The sequence below is a fragment of the Chrysochloris asiatica genome, unplaced genomic scaffold (assembly GCF_000296735.1).
Source record: "Chrysochloris asiatica unplaced genomic scaffold, ChrAsi1.0 scaffold00064, whole genome shotgun sequence".
NCBI classification, from domain to species: Eukaryota; Metazoa; Chordata; class Mammalia; order Afrosoricida; family Chrysochloridae; genus Chrysochloris; species Chrysochloris asiatica.
This window is the reverse complement of record NW_006408582.1, coordinates 15,398,272-15,415,151: the sequence shown is the minus strand read 5'-3', so window position 1 is coordinate 15,415,151 and position 16,880 is coordinate 15,398,272. Positions and strand designations below refer to the sequence as shown.

Below are 16,880 nucleotides of genomic sequence, written 5' to 3'. Positions count from 1 at the left end.
GCGGAGGGTAGCCACGCGGGCCGGCGGCCTTCAAGGGAAGGGCAGTGCCCGGGTCGGCGACTGGCCAGGGGCGGAAGGTCAGGTGGCCCATCAGGCCTGGGCAGCGAGACCGCGCGTTGGGCCCCGGCATCAGGCGGCGACGTGCGGGGCCGCTGGGAAGTTGGGTGCGCGGGAGCGCGCGTGCGCGTACAGCAGGGCCGGGCCGCGAGCAGCCGCGGCCGCACAGGTTCCTCCCTAAGCTGCGGTCGCGGTCGCTCACGATTCGGTCTTCGCGGCCACAGCCGCTGGCGCCAGAGGAGGGAGCGGTCTGGGCCCAGAACTTGTGAGTGGAGTAGGAGCCATTGGCTGTCGCGGCTACTTCCTTTTCTTACCTGGGCCATCTTAAGGAGCCGGGGCCAGACGGAACACGGGAGTGGCCCCGGGAGAGCGGAGACCGCTGGAGAAGAAGGCGGCAGAGGAGGCGGAGGCGCGGGTCTGCCCTCTCCTGGAGCGGGGAGGAGGCCAAGAGGACCATGTCCGGGAGGAGCGTCCAACTCTCCACTACAGAACGCGTCGTCAAAGGTGCCAACCGGGCCTTCTCCTTGACCCGCGAGAAACGGCTCTCTGCTGGGCGATGGCTCCGGGTCGGGAGGGAGGGAGGGAGCGGAGGAGGTGCAGCCGCAGCCCGGAGGGGTTGGCGAGAGGGAGGCTGGGGGACCCGGACCGTGCCCTTCCCTGGGGGAGGACCTGGACGGGGTGTGGACCAGGCGAAGGCGGGGATCTCCAGTGGGAGCTCCTCTACGGGGACCGCGGCTATTTTCTGTTAACACCTAGACCTGCAGCTGGACATGGTCATTTATCTCTTGTTCGTTTCGCTTCCCGGTGGGACAGGGATTCCTTCTCCCCAGAAGGATTTGGAGCCCCATCTTTTTTTTTTTTTTTTTTTTTTTAATAAGAAAGACTCCTCTCTTCTAATGTCTCATCTAGGGTGGCGTGGGCAGGCAGTTTAGTAGACTCTTCCAAGTCAGATCCTCCTCCCACCCCAACACACACACCCTTTTTTTTTAGCGTCTGTATTAGTATCTCTTGGTCCACTTTCCCTAGGCCATCACAAGTCGTTGTTGTTATTTAAAGAAACGGTCATCTGTTGAAATATAAAATAAATCCATTTTATGATGTCGCACACCACCACCACCAAAAGGATTTACAGGTCTCTTGAAAGGATATTAGTGTTTTATTTTCCTCTTGTACTTAGCGACTGGGAGAATGATGTACCTTGATTCAGATGTCCACCGTGTTAGATTTTTGTTGTTCTTGTAAGGACAAAACACAAATTGTTCCTTACTAATTTTTGTAGGGATTTACGAAGTAGTTATTTCTGCCTTTAAATTAGCAAGATCTGTTAAACATAGCTACTAATTTGTGTGCCTGTTTTCTCTTTTGTTCAGCCATAAGACATAAGCACAAGCCTTCTCCCTATCTTGAATGTTAACAATCGCTTTAAAAGCACTAGTTTATAAGAAGGGACCAGAAGTGTTAGTGGTCTTGGATGAATGTGTTAGGCTAGGTAGGAGAAAACTACTAAAATACTTTTCTTTTTTTCATTTTGGATTTAGAAGGACAAAGGAAACTAAGATTGGTGACAAGAATACTTTTTTTTTTTTAAGGGAAAAATACTACTGAATATTCAATGAAGGGGAAGAATTTTAGCTTATAACTTATTTCACCTCCCAAGATATCAAACATCATTACACTACATATTATTTAGTAAATATAATTGGTTTTAAGAATGATTTACTCAGCATTTATCTGGCACCATTAGGGAATTATTCATATAACTGAAGCTTATTTCCTTAACTAAGAAATTATTTTGAGCATTTTGATGCTTTATAGCATACAATCCATTTGGAATACATAACCCTCTCAAGATTCATAATGTACTAAACATAACCTTGTTTGTAAATCAAGGTCATCATTATGTACATTAATTTCTGTCCTGTGCTGTTAATATGGCCGTTGTATTCTGCTGTAGAAGGGCAGTTGGTGGTTTCTTCTCATACTAAAATGACTGCTACATTTTTTTAGGGTTTTTATCTATTCTGTTTTGTTTTTTTCCAAACCAAAGCTTTCACATATTTATTAGCCAGCCTTTTAACGTGGAAGCATAAAAACGAAGGAAGAAACTGGAAGTTCTGAATACATGTTCAGTTGATCAGACCTTGACAAAATTGAACTTCATATGGTAGCGTGCTGGAACCTAGGTACATTATGTGCTATGCCATCACACGTGTGACTCCTTATTGACACAGCTTGATTCTTCTCCAATGTCTTCTCTTGGAGTTGTACCTGATTTTACTACCAGTTTTCATTGGAATCCACTGGAGAATGGGACGATTCTACTTTTGTTTCTTGACCAGGAATCTTTGGATCCTAAAAGTCTTATGAGAAGACATAGGTAAAAGGTAGTAGCACTCACATGATGGGGAAGAAAGGAAGAGCAGGTTTTTGTTTGCTTTTCGTTTCTCTGTCTCTGACAGATTAGTTTCTCTAATCTGTCAAAATTTTCCTTAATCTGCCACTTCTAAACTGAAGTAGTTAGGGAAACCAAACAAACTAAAATTGTGTGTCAAATTAGAATAAATAGCATCTGAGAGAGAACCTTTGTATTGCTGTGGTTAAGTGCTCAGTTGTTAACCAGATGGTTGGTGGTTTGACCCATCAATCGGTCACTCTGCTGGAGAAAGATATGGCAATCTGTTTTCATAAAGAAAAAACCCCATAGGGCAGTTCTACCTGTGCTATGGGGTCCTGGTGTAATGTAGGATAAGCACTGGACCTGCTAACGGCAAGTTCGGTAGCTCAAATCCATCAGCTATTCCATGGAAATGGTATACAAGGTCAATATGAGTTGGAACCAACTCGACAGCACTTAACAAAAACAACAATCCTATCCTATATGGTTCAACTATGAATTTGGAGTGAAGCTTAGTGACAGTTTTTAGACCTTCATGAATCTCAAATTCTGAACTCTGTTGTAGAATGTAATTTCCACTTGCATACCTTCATAAGGTATGAAGAAAATTTTTCTATTTTTAAAAGAAAAAGCGTAGTTAGAAGCAGATGCTGGTTTATTGCTAGACATACTTTAAGTAGAGCATCAGCATTAGTCTACATAGGCAGAATTGTGATCTTTAGTGAAATTACAAAGTACTGTATGCTTTTAAGTTTACACTTAAATGAAACATGAGTGATATCAGGCCCTTCGACTATATAGCTTGATCTCATATATAAAAACTATAGCCCAAGAACTTGATCACAGCAGTTTTGATATTTTATGACTTATTGTTGCTCTATTTTGGGTTTTCCAATTTCAAATAGTTGAAAATTCTTTTAAGAAAGTAATGTGTCACTGTATTTATAAGTAGGGTTCATTGTATCAGGTACTGAATCCTAATCTGATGCTATCTTGTCTGGCCAGTGTTCTCTGCATCTATTCACAGTTTGAAAGCTTTTTAAGAGGTGGAACCACACCCCAGTTATTTTTAGTTCTGTCATTTCCTGTTAACTTTAAGAACTACTTGTTTTGTTTGAACTAATCTTGAAGGGTAGTGGGTAGGTGGTAGTGATTTATATTTTTTAAATATCCTCATATTTTATGAAGTGTCCTTTAGGAAAACTGTTCAACAGCTTTCACTGGTCTGGTTGTTAGAAAACCTGCCTCCTGCTGCTGGAGCTTACCTTGTCTTTTTATTTACCAGTGGAGATTACATTCTGCATAGAGTTCAGAATTTGAAATTCATGAAGGTCTAAGAAGTGTCACTAAGCTTCACTTCAAGTAGGGTTCACATACCAACCCTGTCAAACATCTGGATCATGCAAGTGACTTAACGGTTATGAAAAACTTAAGAAAAGGTGGTATTATGAAACATGATGGTTAATGACAGACTGTTTACTACATTAGTTAGTAGAGAAATCACTAACATATGAAAAAATCAGAATTGGAATGTTTGAAAATTATAACATAAGTTAGGAAGATGTTCCCAGACAGGAAGATACCTATCAGAGTGGAGCCTCCTAGGTTACATTGTGAGGAGAGTAATGTAGCTCTGTTTAGTACTTCCCTGGAAGCTGGATTCTTCTCTAGCAGAAAAAGGTGTTTCTTTTCTGTTTAACAATTCTTATGATTTCACTCATTCCCTGTTTATTGCAAAGCATCTGCATTGCACTCTATCAGGTACTCATTTATTTTTTCTTTGCTTTAAAAGTTAACATTTTTGATGATCCTCCAGAGCAGTACTGGGACATTGCTCCAAGTATCTAAATCAGAGAATTAGCAACTCAAATGATTGAACGATGACATTTTTTTTCTTCCTAATTTCTGTGTCTTTTTCCCTATTTGAACAAACTTTTTTTTTTTTTTTTTTTTTCTTTGACTGATTTTAATAAAACTAACTTATTCCTCTGGAAAGCAAAAAGAAATTTCAGTAAGGTACCACTGTCCAAGTTTGTTATTTGGTGAATGAATGGGGTTTAATAGAAATGTTAAACTTCTTTTTGGTAAGATGCTGATACATTTCTACTGTTTTCCTGGGGATTCAAGTATATTGTGATTCACAGCATGTACTGATGTCATTTGTATCACATATGAGAGGCAACTGGTTCTTTGTTTTCCTGGTTCTGGAAACAGGATGGCTATGTGCAAATGGTTTGTACTAGGTTGCTAACCAAAGGGTTGGTAGTGGAAGAAAGGTCTAGCAATCTGCTTCCATAAAGGTTACAGCCAAGAAAACACTATAGAGCAATGGAACAGTTCGACTCTGTAGCACATGGGGTCACCATAAGTTGGAATCAGCTCGATGGCAGTGAGTAAGTGACTTTCTTAAAAGATTTTAAGAAGAGTATTGTTGGCAGAAATTGCTATTTTCTTAAATATACCCTGAACCCTATTTTATTCTCTGGTATATACTATATTCATTACCACAGCTTTGGCCCCTTTTCCCTTTTTTTGTGTGTTAGGAGAATGGATTTAGTGCATTAAGTGTTTTTCTTTTTGCTTTTAAATCTAAAAGCCTAAATCTGTTAATTATAAAATTTAAAAAGCACTAAAAGGTAGAACGAATAGAAAAAAAAAAAAAAAAGATTTCATATTATTTTCATCCAGAAACAACTGCTTTTAACACTTTTATGTATTTCCATCTGTTGATGAAAATCCAAAGGGAAATGGATCATATTAGCATACATCGTGTAATTTTATCTAAATACTTCCATGATGGTTTCAATCAGCATGAAAATAGTTTGAAAAATGCTTATATTCAGATCTTGGTTCTTTATATTTCTGGTGGTGGTTGCTGTTACGTGCTGTCGAGTCAGTTCTGACTCATAACAACCAAGTATGGGGTTTCCAAGCAAGGAGTGACTGGTGAGTTTGAGCCACCGACATTGCAGTTCAAACCGACCTTGTGGTCCGTGCTTGTCATACAGCGCTACAACAGGACTCTATATTTTTGGTTAGACATACACTAATCATTTGATAAAATACCAATCTGGAAGAAACAGCTTTACAACATTTCTAAGTATAACATTTTGATGTTAACCTTATGGGGCATATTTTTGGTAATTGTCAGCAATATTTGTTTAATTTGTGCTTAATTTACTATTATAATTAATAAGCTGCCAAATTACTGAAACACTGGAAATGTTCATACCTCTGTGTCACAGACTCAGACATCAAAAAGGGCATCTTAATGTAAACACTGCTTTTTTGAGTTGGGGTAAGGTTCTTTTTGGAATCCTGCTGTGGTGCTGCAGGGTGATACACTGGATCACAAGGTCAATTTGAGCTGTAAGGTGGTTGGTCAAACCCTATACAGGGTCACTATGAGTTACCTTGACAGCACTTAACAACAACATAGGCAGTTTTTGTTTTTAACTTTTTATTGTGAATTGAGTGATAGTTTACATGGGGGAACATCAGATCGTTTCATTGCAATGATTATAATCCCCTGCATGCTTTATCATTCAACATTCAACATTATTTGCTTCTATTCCCTCTTGTTTGTTTGTTTTGTTTGATATACACCAAAACACTCAGGAATATACAGTCATTCAAACAGCCAAAGGGCATACTGCCCCTGGCTGCCAGCACAAATCCCCTCTCCCTCCATGGGTATAGAATCCTCAGATGCTCGTCTCTCCACATCATCATCTCTGCCTCCATCTTTGGCATTGCCACTTCTCTGGATAGGGTCCCACACTCCGATCCTGCTCTTCTCCCTTGGAGATCCCAGGGTCCTCTGCTCTGGGACTGTAAGATCGGCCACTCAGCCCGTTATGCTACAAAACTTCTACCTTTACAGTTACGACAATTGCAATTAGTTATGATAACAATTACTTATTATTGAATCATGAGAGTCTTGTCCCCATCTCGCTTTACCAGACCTGTCTAGACAGGATGAACAGGATGAAAACCACTCAGTGGGGAATCTACCTCCCCTCACCTCCACTGCTGAGCACTCTGAATCTAAACTCCTACCTGAAAACTTGTAAGCCAGTCACTTCATGCCTTTACAGCCCATTTTAGGTCGCCAACGTCTTAAGTTGCCCATACCTATCAACCTTGAATACACCAGATGAGAATGATCCTTGCTGTAAAGATTCTTTCCCTCTTGGTTGATATTTTAAGCTACTACATCCATAAGTATAGGTCAAGTTCATCAGATTATAGCGATTTACACTTGTTTTCAACAAAGGCTGTTTTTAACGCAATATGTTAATATATAATATTAAGAATGTGAAATGAACATGTTTTGGATTGGTTTTGCAGACATTCATTTGGCAATAAAACTTTCTTCCATAAAGTAATGTACTATCTGAGTGGAATATGGGATCCTAACCAGAGAACAAGGGACACAAGAGATGGAGGCAGAGATGACATGAAGAGATAGAGCAGCTGAGGATGCTAGACTCATGGAAAGGGAAAGGCTGTGTGCTGGCGGCCTGTAAACAGGCTTGCAGAATGTACCCTTGGATTGTTTAAATGAGTATATATTCATGAGTGTTTTTGTGTACATTTAAAAAAAACACCCAGAGGGAATAGAAGCAAATCCTGTTGAATGATGATGCATGGAAGGGATTGTAATCATTTCAGTGAAACAAAATACGATATGATGAGTGTAAAACTGGCATTCTCCCATGTAAACTCAATTTATGTTAAAACTTTTAAAACGCAATATGCTATCACATTTTACTGCAAAGTAAAAAAAAAAATTTCATTTTGTGAGATAATTAAATCAAATTAAGATGCAAGACAGATTATTTACTCATTGTTGTTGTTATGTGCTGTGGAGTCAGTTCCAACGCATAGTGACCCTGTATAGGGTTTCTGAGGCTGTAAATCTTTATGAGAGCAAAAAGCCTCATCTTTATCCCGTGGAACAGCTGGTAGTTTCCAACTGCTGACCGTGATATTAGCAGCCTGATTCATGGCCACTCCTAGTGAATTAAATAATTAAAGACCTATTCATAAGCTGAAATTGGTAATGGAAATAAATGATCTTTGCAACAAGGTGACATATTTGGAGAAAAGCTAGTTTTTAAGCAGATACTTCTAAGACAAAATTATTCAGGTAGACCTGGCAGTTGTAGTAATTTTGGGGCTTTGCAACTTATTTGCTAAATGGCTAATGGAAATAAAGGGCTATCTTGCAGTCAGTGCAATCTTTTGTGCAATCACAGCAGCACTGTATCCTAAAGTTATAATGTTAAATTTTATCTTCTTTTTAAATTTCAAAAGTGAGGACTGAAATCTTCATCCTAACCTAAGGGGTACCTGACTTTATTTTATTTTATTATCTGCTTAATTATCGAGATGTATGTTAAGAAAACTTTTAGTTCCCTAAATTCAGTTTTGTTTTGTTGGCAAACTAGATTTGTATTATGAAACCTTTTAGTGTTTTGAGCTTTTGTTTATTGTTATAAAAGGGCATAACTTGGTAACCAGGCTCATTGAACTGGGTGACAGGAAGATATGTTGTAGAAGCGGAACGAGACAGTTGTATCTTTTGTGATCATGGTTAGACTTACTGATTGTCAGTGATTCATGATATTTTTGTGCAGTGTCTAGATAATATTTCCCAACAGACTGAAATTTAAAAATTAAAAAAAAAAGGATATAATTTAAGAATTTAGGAAATATCTACTCTTGCTAAAAAGTATTTAACCTGAATCTAATTATGAGTAAATATTCAGACAAATCCAGTTTGTGGAACTTTGTATAGAATGGAAGTCCTGGGTTCTTCTTAAAAATGCCCAAGTGATAGAAGACAGAAAAAGCAGGGAGTGTGGTCTAGATGAAAGAAGGCAACCTAAGAATGATAGCCAAGCGTAATGTGGAGCTTGGATTGGGAAAATAAAAAGTTATAGAAGACATTTTGGGGACAATTGGGGAATATGAAGCATATATAAGATACTATTGTATCAATGCTAAACATGTTGGGTATGAAGACAGGGTGATATTTTGGCTATAGAGGAGAATGATTTTATTCTTAGGCAATACCTGATGAAGTATTTAAGCTGATATAGTAGGATGTCTACAATTTGCTTTTAAATGGTTCAGAAGCAAATTATGTATTTGTAAGAAAGCTAAAGTGGTAACATTAACCATGGTGAATCTAGGTATAGGGCATAAAGGTGCTCATTTTTATATTCTTTCATATTTTTATAGGATTTCAGATTTTAAAAATAAAAAGTTGGGAAGAGAAAAAAGTATAATTAAATGCCTCAGAGATGAGTGTAAATATTTGATTGATAGTGGGATGAGAATTCTGACTGCTGTCCTGAGTAACTTTTAATATGATTCTAGTTAGAGAAATGGTGCTGGAGTTGGTACTTTATACTTTTAAGGAAGTATGTGTAAGATGATATAATGAAGAATCCTATCCAGCTTAATTGATGGACTCATTTTATAAATAAAAATTTATAATGAGAATATGTTTTATCTAAGACTATGAAACGTTACCCCTAGAAAGAAACTTAGAAATGCATGTTTCTGGAGAATCCACAAAAATACTATTTATGAAATTATTTAAATTGATAGCCAATAAAATCCCTTGTATAATATGAATTGTCACCCTACTGCTAAAGATGTTGTTGTTGTTAGTTGATTCCAACTAACAATATTGAGTTGATTCCAGCTCATAGTAACCCTGTGTGGGGTTTCCGAAGAGTGACTGGTGGATTTGAACCATCAACCTTGTGGTTAGTAATCTGGTGCTTATCCAGAGCACCACAGCAGGACTAAATCATGTACCCTAAAATAAAACTACAATGGAGTAATAATCTGGGGGTGGGGAAGGAAAAAACCAGAAGCCTCAGAACAGTCAGGCTGGAGAATTCAGTAGTACCTTTGTGGAGGAAAGTTAAAAAGAAGAAAATGAGTTTTTTTTTCCTTTAGAAAATGAGTTTTAAAGAATGTTAGTTATAGGTGACATTGAAATGGAAGCAATTTGTTTAGCAGAAAAAGACTGTTTCAATTACATGGTGGAGCTTGGAAAAACATGTAGCTGTAAGGCTGAAGAAACAAGGTGTACTTGACTAAAAAAGTGCGAGAGAGTTGAAAGAGGAAAAATGCAGACAAGAAGGAGGAAAAGGGGTAGCTGAAAACTGCCAAGATTATAGGAAATTTCAAGCATTATACACATAGATGATGTGGAAGGTGAGAAGGCCATATTCTAATTTTGTTGGAGAGCTGTTGTTACTGAGTGCTGTTGAATCCGTTTTGACTCATAGTAACTCTGTATAGTGTTTCCGAAGAATGGCTGGTGGGTTTGAACCACTGACTTTATGGTTAGTAGTCCAGAGCTTATCTTACAGTACCACAGATTGGATGTTATTAGTTGCTGTCAAATAGATTCTGAGTCCTGGCAGTCTCATGAAAAGCATGCGTGTGCAGTAGAACTGCTCCAAAGGGTTTGTCAAGTCTATGTAATCTACTCTTTACACTACCATCAAAATCTTTTGCTGAAAATCCTTCATGAGTACTTCCTGCCTGTGAGATAAACTCTGAACTTCACTTGATGTACAGTTCCCTTTTTGCTATGCCTCTCTAGTCTTCATTTCCACTTCCTCCTCATTTCAGATTCCCAAAGCTATTTTATTACTGCTTGCACCTAACTCCCTAGAATACCCTGTTTTATTATATCTGTGAATGGATTCTCTCTATAACTTCTTTGTAGAATCTGGGCCCTCAGTTTAGCTAGTCCCTACCTATCTAGCAAGATTCAGCAAGATGACTTCTGAAAAGCTTTTTCTCCTCTGCTTAGGAGGCTGAATGTTGTTGTTAATTAATGTCAAGTAGGTTCCAACTTATCGTGGTGATGGTTATGGGCTTTGGAGTCAGTTCTGACTCATAGTGAGCAACCTGTATAGGGTTTCCAAGGAGCAATTGGTGAGTTTGAACTGCCGACCTTACGGTTCAAACCAACCTTGCAGTCCAATGTTTATCCTACAGCGCCACACCAAGACTCCTAAACAGAATAGGACTTCTGGAACCTGCGCTTCAGAGTCAGACATATCTGAATTTTAGTTCTGCCTCCTCCTATCACCGTGGCTTTGAACAAATCACTTAACTTTATTTTGCCTTTGTTTACTTGTCTTTTTGTTGTTGTGAAGTGCTGTTGAGTCAGTTCTGATCCATAGCAACCCTGTATAGGGTTTCCAAGGAGTGACTGGTGAGCTTGAATCACCGACTTTACGGCTGAAAGCAACTTTGCAGTCTGGCGCATTAACCCATAGCGCCACTCCAGGACTCCTTTACTTAACTGTACAAGAGGTTAATAAAACCTAACTCTAAATGGATAGTTGTAAGGATGAGATAAACTCCACAAAGTACAGTGGGAATGGCACTCAGTAAGTTCTGAATGCATGTTAATTGTTGTCGTCATCATCCGAATAGTTTAGATACTGTCTCTTATGTGCTCCCATGTGGTTTACACATTTCTTCAAATATTTTCTTGTTCTTTATTCACACTAGAATGGCCTTTTCAAGGACAAGAGCTGTGTATCCTTATTACCTAGTATGTTGTTGTTGTTATGTGCCGTGGAGTCGTTTCCGACTCATAGTGACCCTGCACAGGGTTTCCGAGGCTGTTAATCTTTACGGGAGCAGAACGCCTCATCTTTCTCTCGCGGAGCAGCTGGTAGTTTCGAACTGTTGACCTTGCGGTTCGCAGCCCGATTCGTAACCACTACGCTACCAGAGCTCCTTTGTGCCTAGCATATGGTTAGGTGCTTAGTAAATGGTTAGGTAAGTGAAAGCATAAGAAGCTTACTTTATGGAAGACACCCTTGGTAAGAGCACAAACTCTACTAATTACTAGCGATGTGACATTTGTTATTTATCTTCCTTGCCTTGGGAGATAATAGTACCTACATCAGAATTTAAAGAATAAATGTAATGTTGTATGTAAAGTGATTAGCCCAGTGTCCATTAAAAACAAAGACGTTGCTGTTGAATAGATATGACCAATGGTGACGGTGCCTTACAATGAGTACATAATAAATATTGTTATTGTTTTCACATGCCATGGAGCCTGTTCTGACTCATAGCGACCCTGTATAGGGTTTCTGAGGAGCAGCTGGAGGGTTTGAACTGCTAATCTTATGGTTCACAATCCAGGGCTGATCCTACAGCACCACACATATTATTGTTGTTAAGTGCTGTCGAGTCAATTCCGACCCATAGCAACCCTGTATAGGATTTCCAAGGAGCAGCTAGTAACCTTGAACCACCAACCTTGCAGTTCAGACGACTTTGCAGTCTGGCGCATTAGCCCACAGCGCTACACCAGGACTATTATTTATCTGGAGTTCTGGTGTGGCACTATAGGATACGCACTGGACCGCAGGGTTGGTGTGAACCACAAGATTAGTATTTCTAACTCACTAGCAACTCCTTGGGAACCCTATACAGGGTTGCTATGAGTCAAAGCCAACTCAATTGCACTTAACAACAACAACAAAAAAAATTATTTTTAAAAAGGATTATCTTAAATTTTGGTGAGATTTGTTAGCAGATCAGCTTTGCTTTAAGGAACAAATGTGAAATGAAGAGTTAAGAATATTGCATTTTATATTTTCCAACCTTAAGATAGTCTCCTTAGCTTTTGAGAGGATTTAAACCTAAATTTTTTAATAAAGAAAGTGGTGGAAGTTTCATTTCTTTTCTTTTCTTTTTTTCTTTTTTTTTTTGGTAATATAGATGGAATTTTAGAAATCATGCATTCATGAACAAATATTTGATGAATCCCTACAACACATTTCTGGTTATACTTAGAAGCTTCTATTCTGTCTTGAAAAGTATTCACACAACATAGCATATAATTGCCTCCCAAAAATGTAACAGAAAATTAGAGCTATGGAGCTGCCTATGACTAATACCTCTGGGAAGGGTAGATGACTAAATTGTAGACTGTATCTGGTGGGAAAACTATGCTTCTTCTTTCTATAAATTGATAATCTCTTAACATTTAAATTTTGACTATGTTCAGTGGCTTAAATAATTAAGATTTAATTTTTGTGTGGTTTTGTGTGTATGTGTTTGTTTAAGTACATTTTATTCTTGTGACCTAAGGCTTTGCAAGGTTTTAAAAATAAAGTGGTTTTTGTTGGTGGTTATGTGTTGTGGAGTTGGTTCCGACCCTGCTTAGGGTTTCTGAGACTGTAAATCTTTACAGGAGCAGAAAGCCTCATCTTTCTTCCAAGGAGCAGCTGGTAGTTTTGAACTGCTGTCTTTGAGGTTATCACCCTGACTTGTAACCACTATGCTACCAAAAGTTCTTTTATAAATAAAGTAGGATGATTTTAATGAATGGCTGGAGTAATGAAGGTAATTGGTAGATTTATCCATGGAAGTAAATTTTTTGGACTATTGTGCATTTAAAAAAATATGTATATATATATATCATTATGGAAGTTGTTATTTTGTCAGATATCACTGACGGTGGTTATTTACTTAATTGGTTGTAGGAAGGCCAGGTCCTAATACTTCAGCATGAGTTCTCTGACTTTGTGAACAGAAGTCAGATCATTTAATAAAATTACTTGTTCTAATAAACTATGAAAGAATCTGAAAGATGCATATCACTTCCAGTGATAACATTTAAGAGGCTCTTCAGCGTTGTTTGACTGGTTTATGATTGGAAATGCAAGTGAATAGATTAGGAAATGAGTTTGCAAAAGTAGGGCAGACTTGCTGGCTTAAAATAGAAATGAAAGCTGGGTTATTTGTAGTGAACAGAGATAGCTATTTAGGTAAATCCTAGTGTCCCATGAGAGTAAGACCACACAATAATCTAAAAATATACTTTACAGGGCTAACTTTTAAGGTTTATTTCTCATACTTGCTGCAGGACTAAAATGGTCATCGCCAATATGGCTTTGTCTCTTTTAGAGATCTGCATCAGATGTCAGATATTTTTATCTGAAAATATGAATTGTTCATGTAGTGGATGTGGATTGTAGCAGTAGGCTTGATTTGGCCATGAAAAGGCAGTATAATTTCTTCAGTTTACTTTAGAAACTTAAGTCTTTAATATAGTTAGTTTAAAAAATTTATTTCACTTTTCTTTTGAAATAGATTTGTAGGACAGTGCAAAGAAATGTACAAGGAAATCCCATACGCTCTACCCCTGCCCTCCCACCCCCCATGTTGTTGTTGTTAAGTGCCATTACATCAGTTCTGACCCATATTGACCCTGTATAGAGTTTCCGAGAAGCAGCTGGTGAGCTTGAAGTGCCTACCTTGTGGTTCAAACCAACATTGCAGTCCAGTTCATTAACCTGCATGCGGCACCACACCAGGACTCTACCATAGTACAAGATAAAACCCAAGAAGCTAATAACGACCCATAGAGCTTATTTGGATCTCACTAATTATGCACTCATCCGTGTGTGTGTAGCTCTGTGCAGTTTTGTCACTTGTATAGTCTTGTGTAACCACTACCACAGTCAGGTAACTCAAGTGTACCATCTCTATGTATACTTCTCTATAGACACACTCATTCTCTCCTATCACAGAAAGTTTCATTTTATAGTTTGGTTCTGGTATTGAATCATGTGCAAACTTAGTTGAGTGAATCTGCTTTTGAGTTGGATGCAATGTAAGCGAATCTTTATTGAAATACAGCAACTGACATTTGGTTAAAACAAACAATGATAGTAGAAAGAAAAAGAAAAAAAACAACTAGATTGAAATGTGTTAGCAGTTTGGAAGTACTAAAAGCCTCCTTGGTGTCTTGGTATGGCACTGTAGGATAAGTATTGAACAGTTAACCGTAGGCTGACAGTTGAAATCCACCAGCTTAGTCTTGAAAACTCTACACAAGTTTGCTGTGAGTTGGAGGTGACTCAGAGACATAAAACAACAACAAAAGCTTTCTTAAATGGTGGCACAGTGACTAAGCATGCAGCTGCTAACCAAAACGTCTGTGGTTTGAACCCAACAGCCTGATTCTGTATAAGATTTTACAGCCTTGGAAACTCTATGGGGCAGGTCTGGTCTTTCCTATAGGGTTGCTATGATTCAGAATCTACTGATTGGAAATGAGGAAAAGCCTTCTTGGATGACTCTTATCTCTAGCTACCAACCAGAATCACCAGTGGATTTAAAAAAAAGGGGGCACTTCAGCCCTATTCCAGATAAATTTTGAAAACAATGTTGAGTATAAAAATACAAATCAAAAAAGGACTTACGTAAAATTTTAATGTGACACTGTGGGTTAATGCTCCAGAGTGCAAGGTCCGTTTGAACCACAAGCTCAGTGGTTCAAACTCACCAGCCACTCCTTCAAAACCCTATACATGACCTCTGTGAGTCGGAACTGACTCAATGGCACTTACCAACAACAACATACTATGTATTAAAAAACGAAAACCTATTGCCATCGAGCTGACGCAGACTTACAGGAGCAGAAATCTTCATCTTTCTCCAGAGAAGTGGCTGGTGGGTTTGAACCACTGACTTTGTGGTTATCAGTCCAGTGCTTAGCCTGCAGTCACCAGGGACCCTATATTGTAGGTAAACTCACAACTTCACTGCCACTGTGTCGAGTCAGACTCAGAGCAACTCCAGGTAGGGTTACGGAGGCTATAAACTTATATGGCAACATCTTTCTCCCTCACAGTGTCTTTGGTGGATTTGAAATGCTGACCTTGAGGTTAGCAGGCAAGTGCTTATCCTACAGTATCACCTGGACTCCTATATGTTGTGTGTGTTGTTGTTTTGTTAAGTGCCATCAAGTTGGTCCCAACCCATTGGGTTCCTGAGGAGCAGCTGGTGGGTTTGAACCACCAACCTTATGGTCAGCAGTTCAATACTTATCCTGCAGCATCACACCAGGACCCCATATTGTTACAAATGTAGGTATATTGTGCGTGGTTTACTGGTTTTGTGATAATGTGCTGTTGAGCCGGTTCCAATTCATAACAACCATGTATAGGGTTTCTGAGGCTTTAAATCTTTACAGGAGCAGAAAGCTTTATCTTTCACCCGTGGAACGGTTAGTAGATTTGAACTGCTAACCTTTTGGTTAGCAGAACAATGCATAACTACTATGCTACCAGAATTCCTTATATTGTGTATGTTGTTGTTAAGTGCCATTGGTTCTGGCTCATAGTGACACTGTATAGGGCTTCCAAGGAGCAGCTGGTGGGTTTGAACTGCTGACCTTGTGGTTCCTAGTCCAGTGTTGATCCTTCAGCACCACACCAGGCATCCTATATTGTATCTATACATAATATATATGTGTATAGATACATATTTTTGTTACAAATACAAATGCAATATAGGGAGCTCTGGTAGCATAGTGGTTACGAATCGGGCTGCTAACTTCAAGGTCGGCAGTTCGAAACTACCAGCTGTTCCATGGGAGAAAAATGAGGCTTTCTGCTCCTGTAAAGATTTACAGCCTTGTAAAACCCTGTGCAGGGTCACTATGAGTCGGAACTGACTCCACGGTACATAACCACAATGTTGTTGTCAGGTGCCATCGAGTCGGAACCAACTCATAGCGACCCCATGCACAGTAGAACGAAACAATGTCCGATTCTGGGCCATCCCCACCACCGCTGCCACACTTGAGTCCATCAATGATGCCACCTGGCCAATCCATCTCGTTGGGGGTCTTCCTCTTTTTCTCTGACCCTCCACCTTACCAAACATGATATCCTTCTCCAGCGACTGGTCCCTCCTGACAATATGTCTGAAGTATGAGAGACGAAGTTTGGCCATCTTGAGCACTCTGGCTGCACTTCTTCCAAAACAGATCTATTGGTTCTTTTGGCAGCCCATGGCACTTTCAATATTCTCCTCCAACACCGTAACTCAAAAGCATCAGTTCTTCTACGATCTTCCTTACTCATTGTCCAGCCTTTATTGTGTATAGATACGTATATTTGTTAACAAAGTATATGCATATGTGAGAGATACAGACCTATTTAAAGATACTAGGTATCTATGAGGAAGAAAGAAGAGAAAAAAGATGGGTGGTGTCTTCAACTGTGCCTGTAATATTTCAGGTCTTAAAAAATTATCTGAAAGAGATGGCAAACTTGACATGTTAAATATACTTAGTAGGCACATGGATATTTGATGAAAAGAACAACTGATGATGTATTGATGATAAATTCCAAAACCAAACCCAAACCTGTTGCCATCGAGTCAATTTCAACTCAAAACAACCTTTCATAGGGTTTCTGAGGCTGTAAATCTTTATGGGAGCAGAAAGCCTACTCTTTGCTCCCATGGAGTAGCTAGTGGATTCGAACTACTTACCTTGTGGTTAGCAGCCAACACATAACCTACTCTTCCTAGTCATGGAAGACAGGTGGTGAATTTTTCTGTCTGC

General features: G+C 39.1%; 1 protein-coding gene across 1 annotated transcript in view; it reads left to right on the top strand.

The window, feature by feature from the left end:
• Positions 1–512: 512 nt before the first annotated feature.
• The window catches only part of PPP3CC (protein phosphatase 3, catalytic subunit, gamma isozyme), a 129,438-nt gene continuing 113,070 nt past the window's right edge, over positions 513–16,880 (top strand). The window contains exon 1 of the mRNA XM_006864448.1: positions 513–765. Coding sequence (XP_006864510.1) covers positions 513–765 — 253 coding nt within the window. The remainder of the gene's footprint in view (positions 766–16,880) is intronic.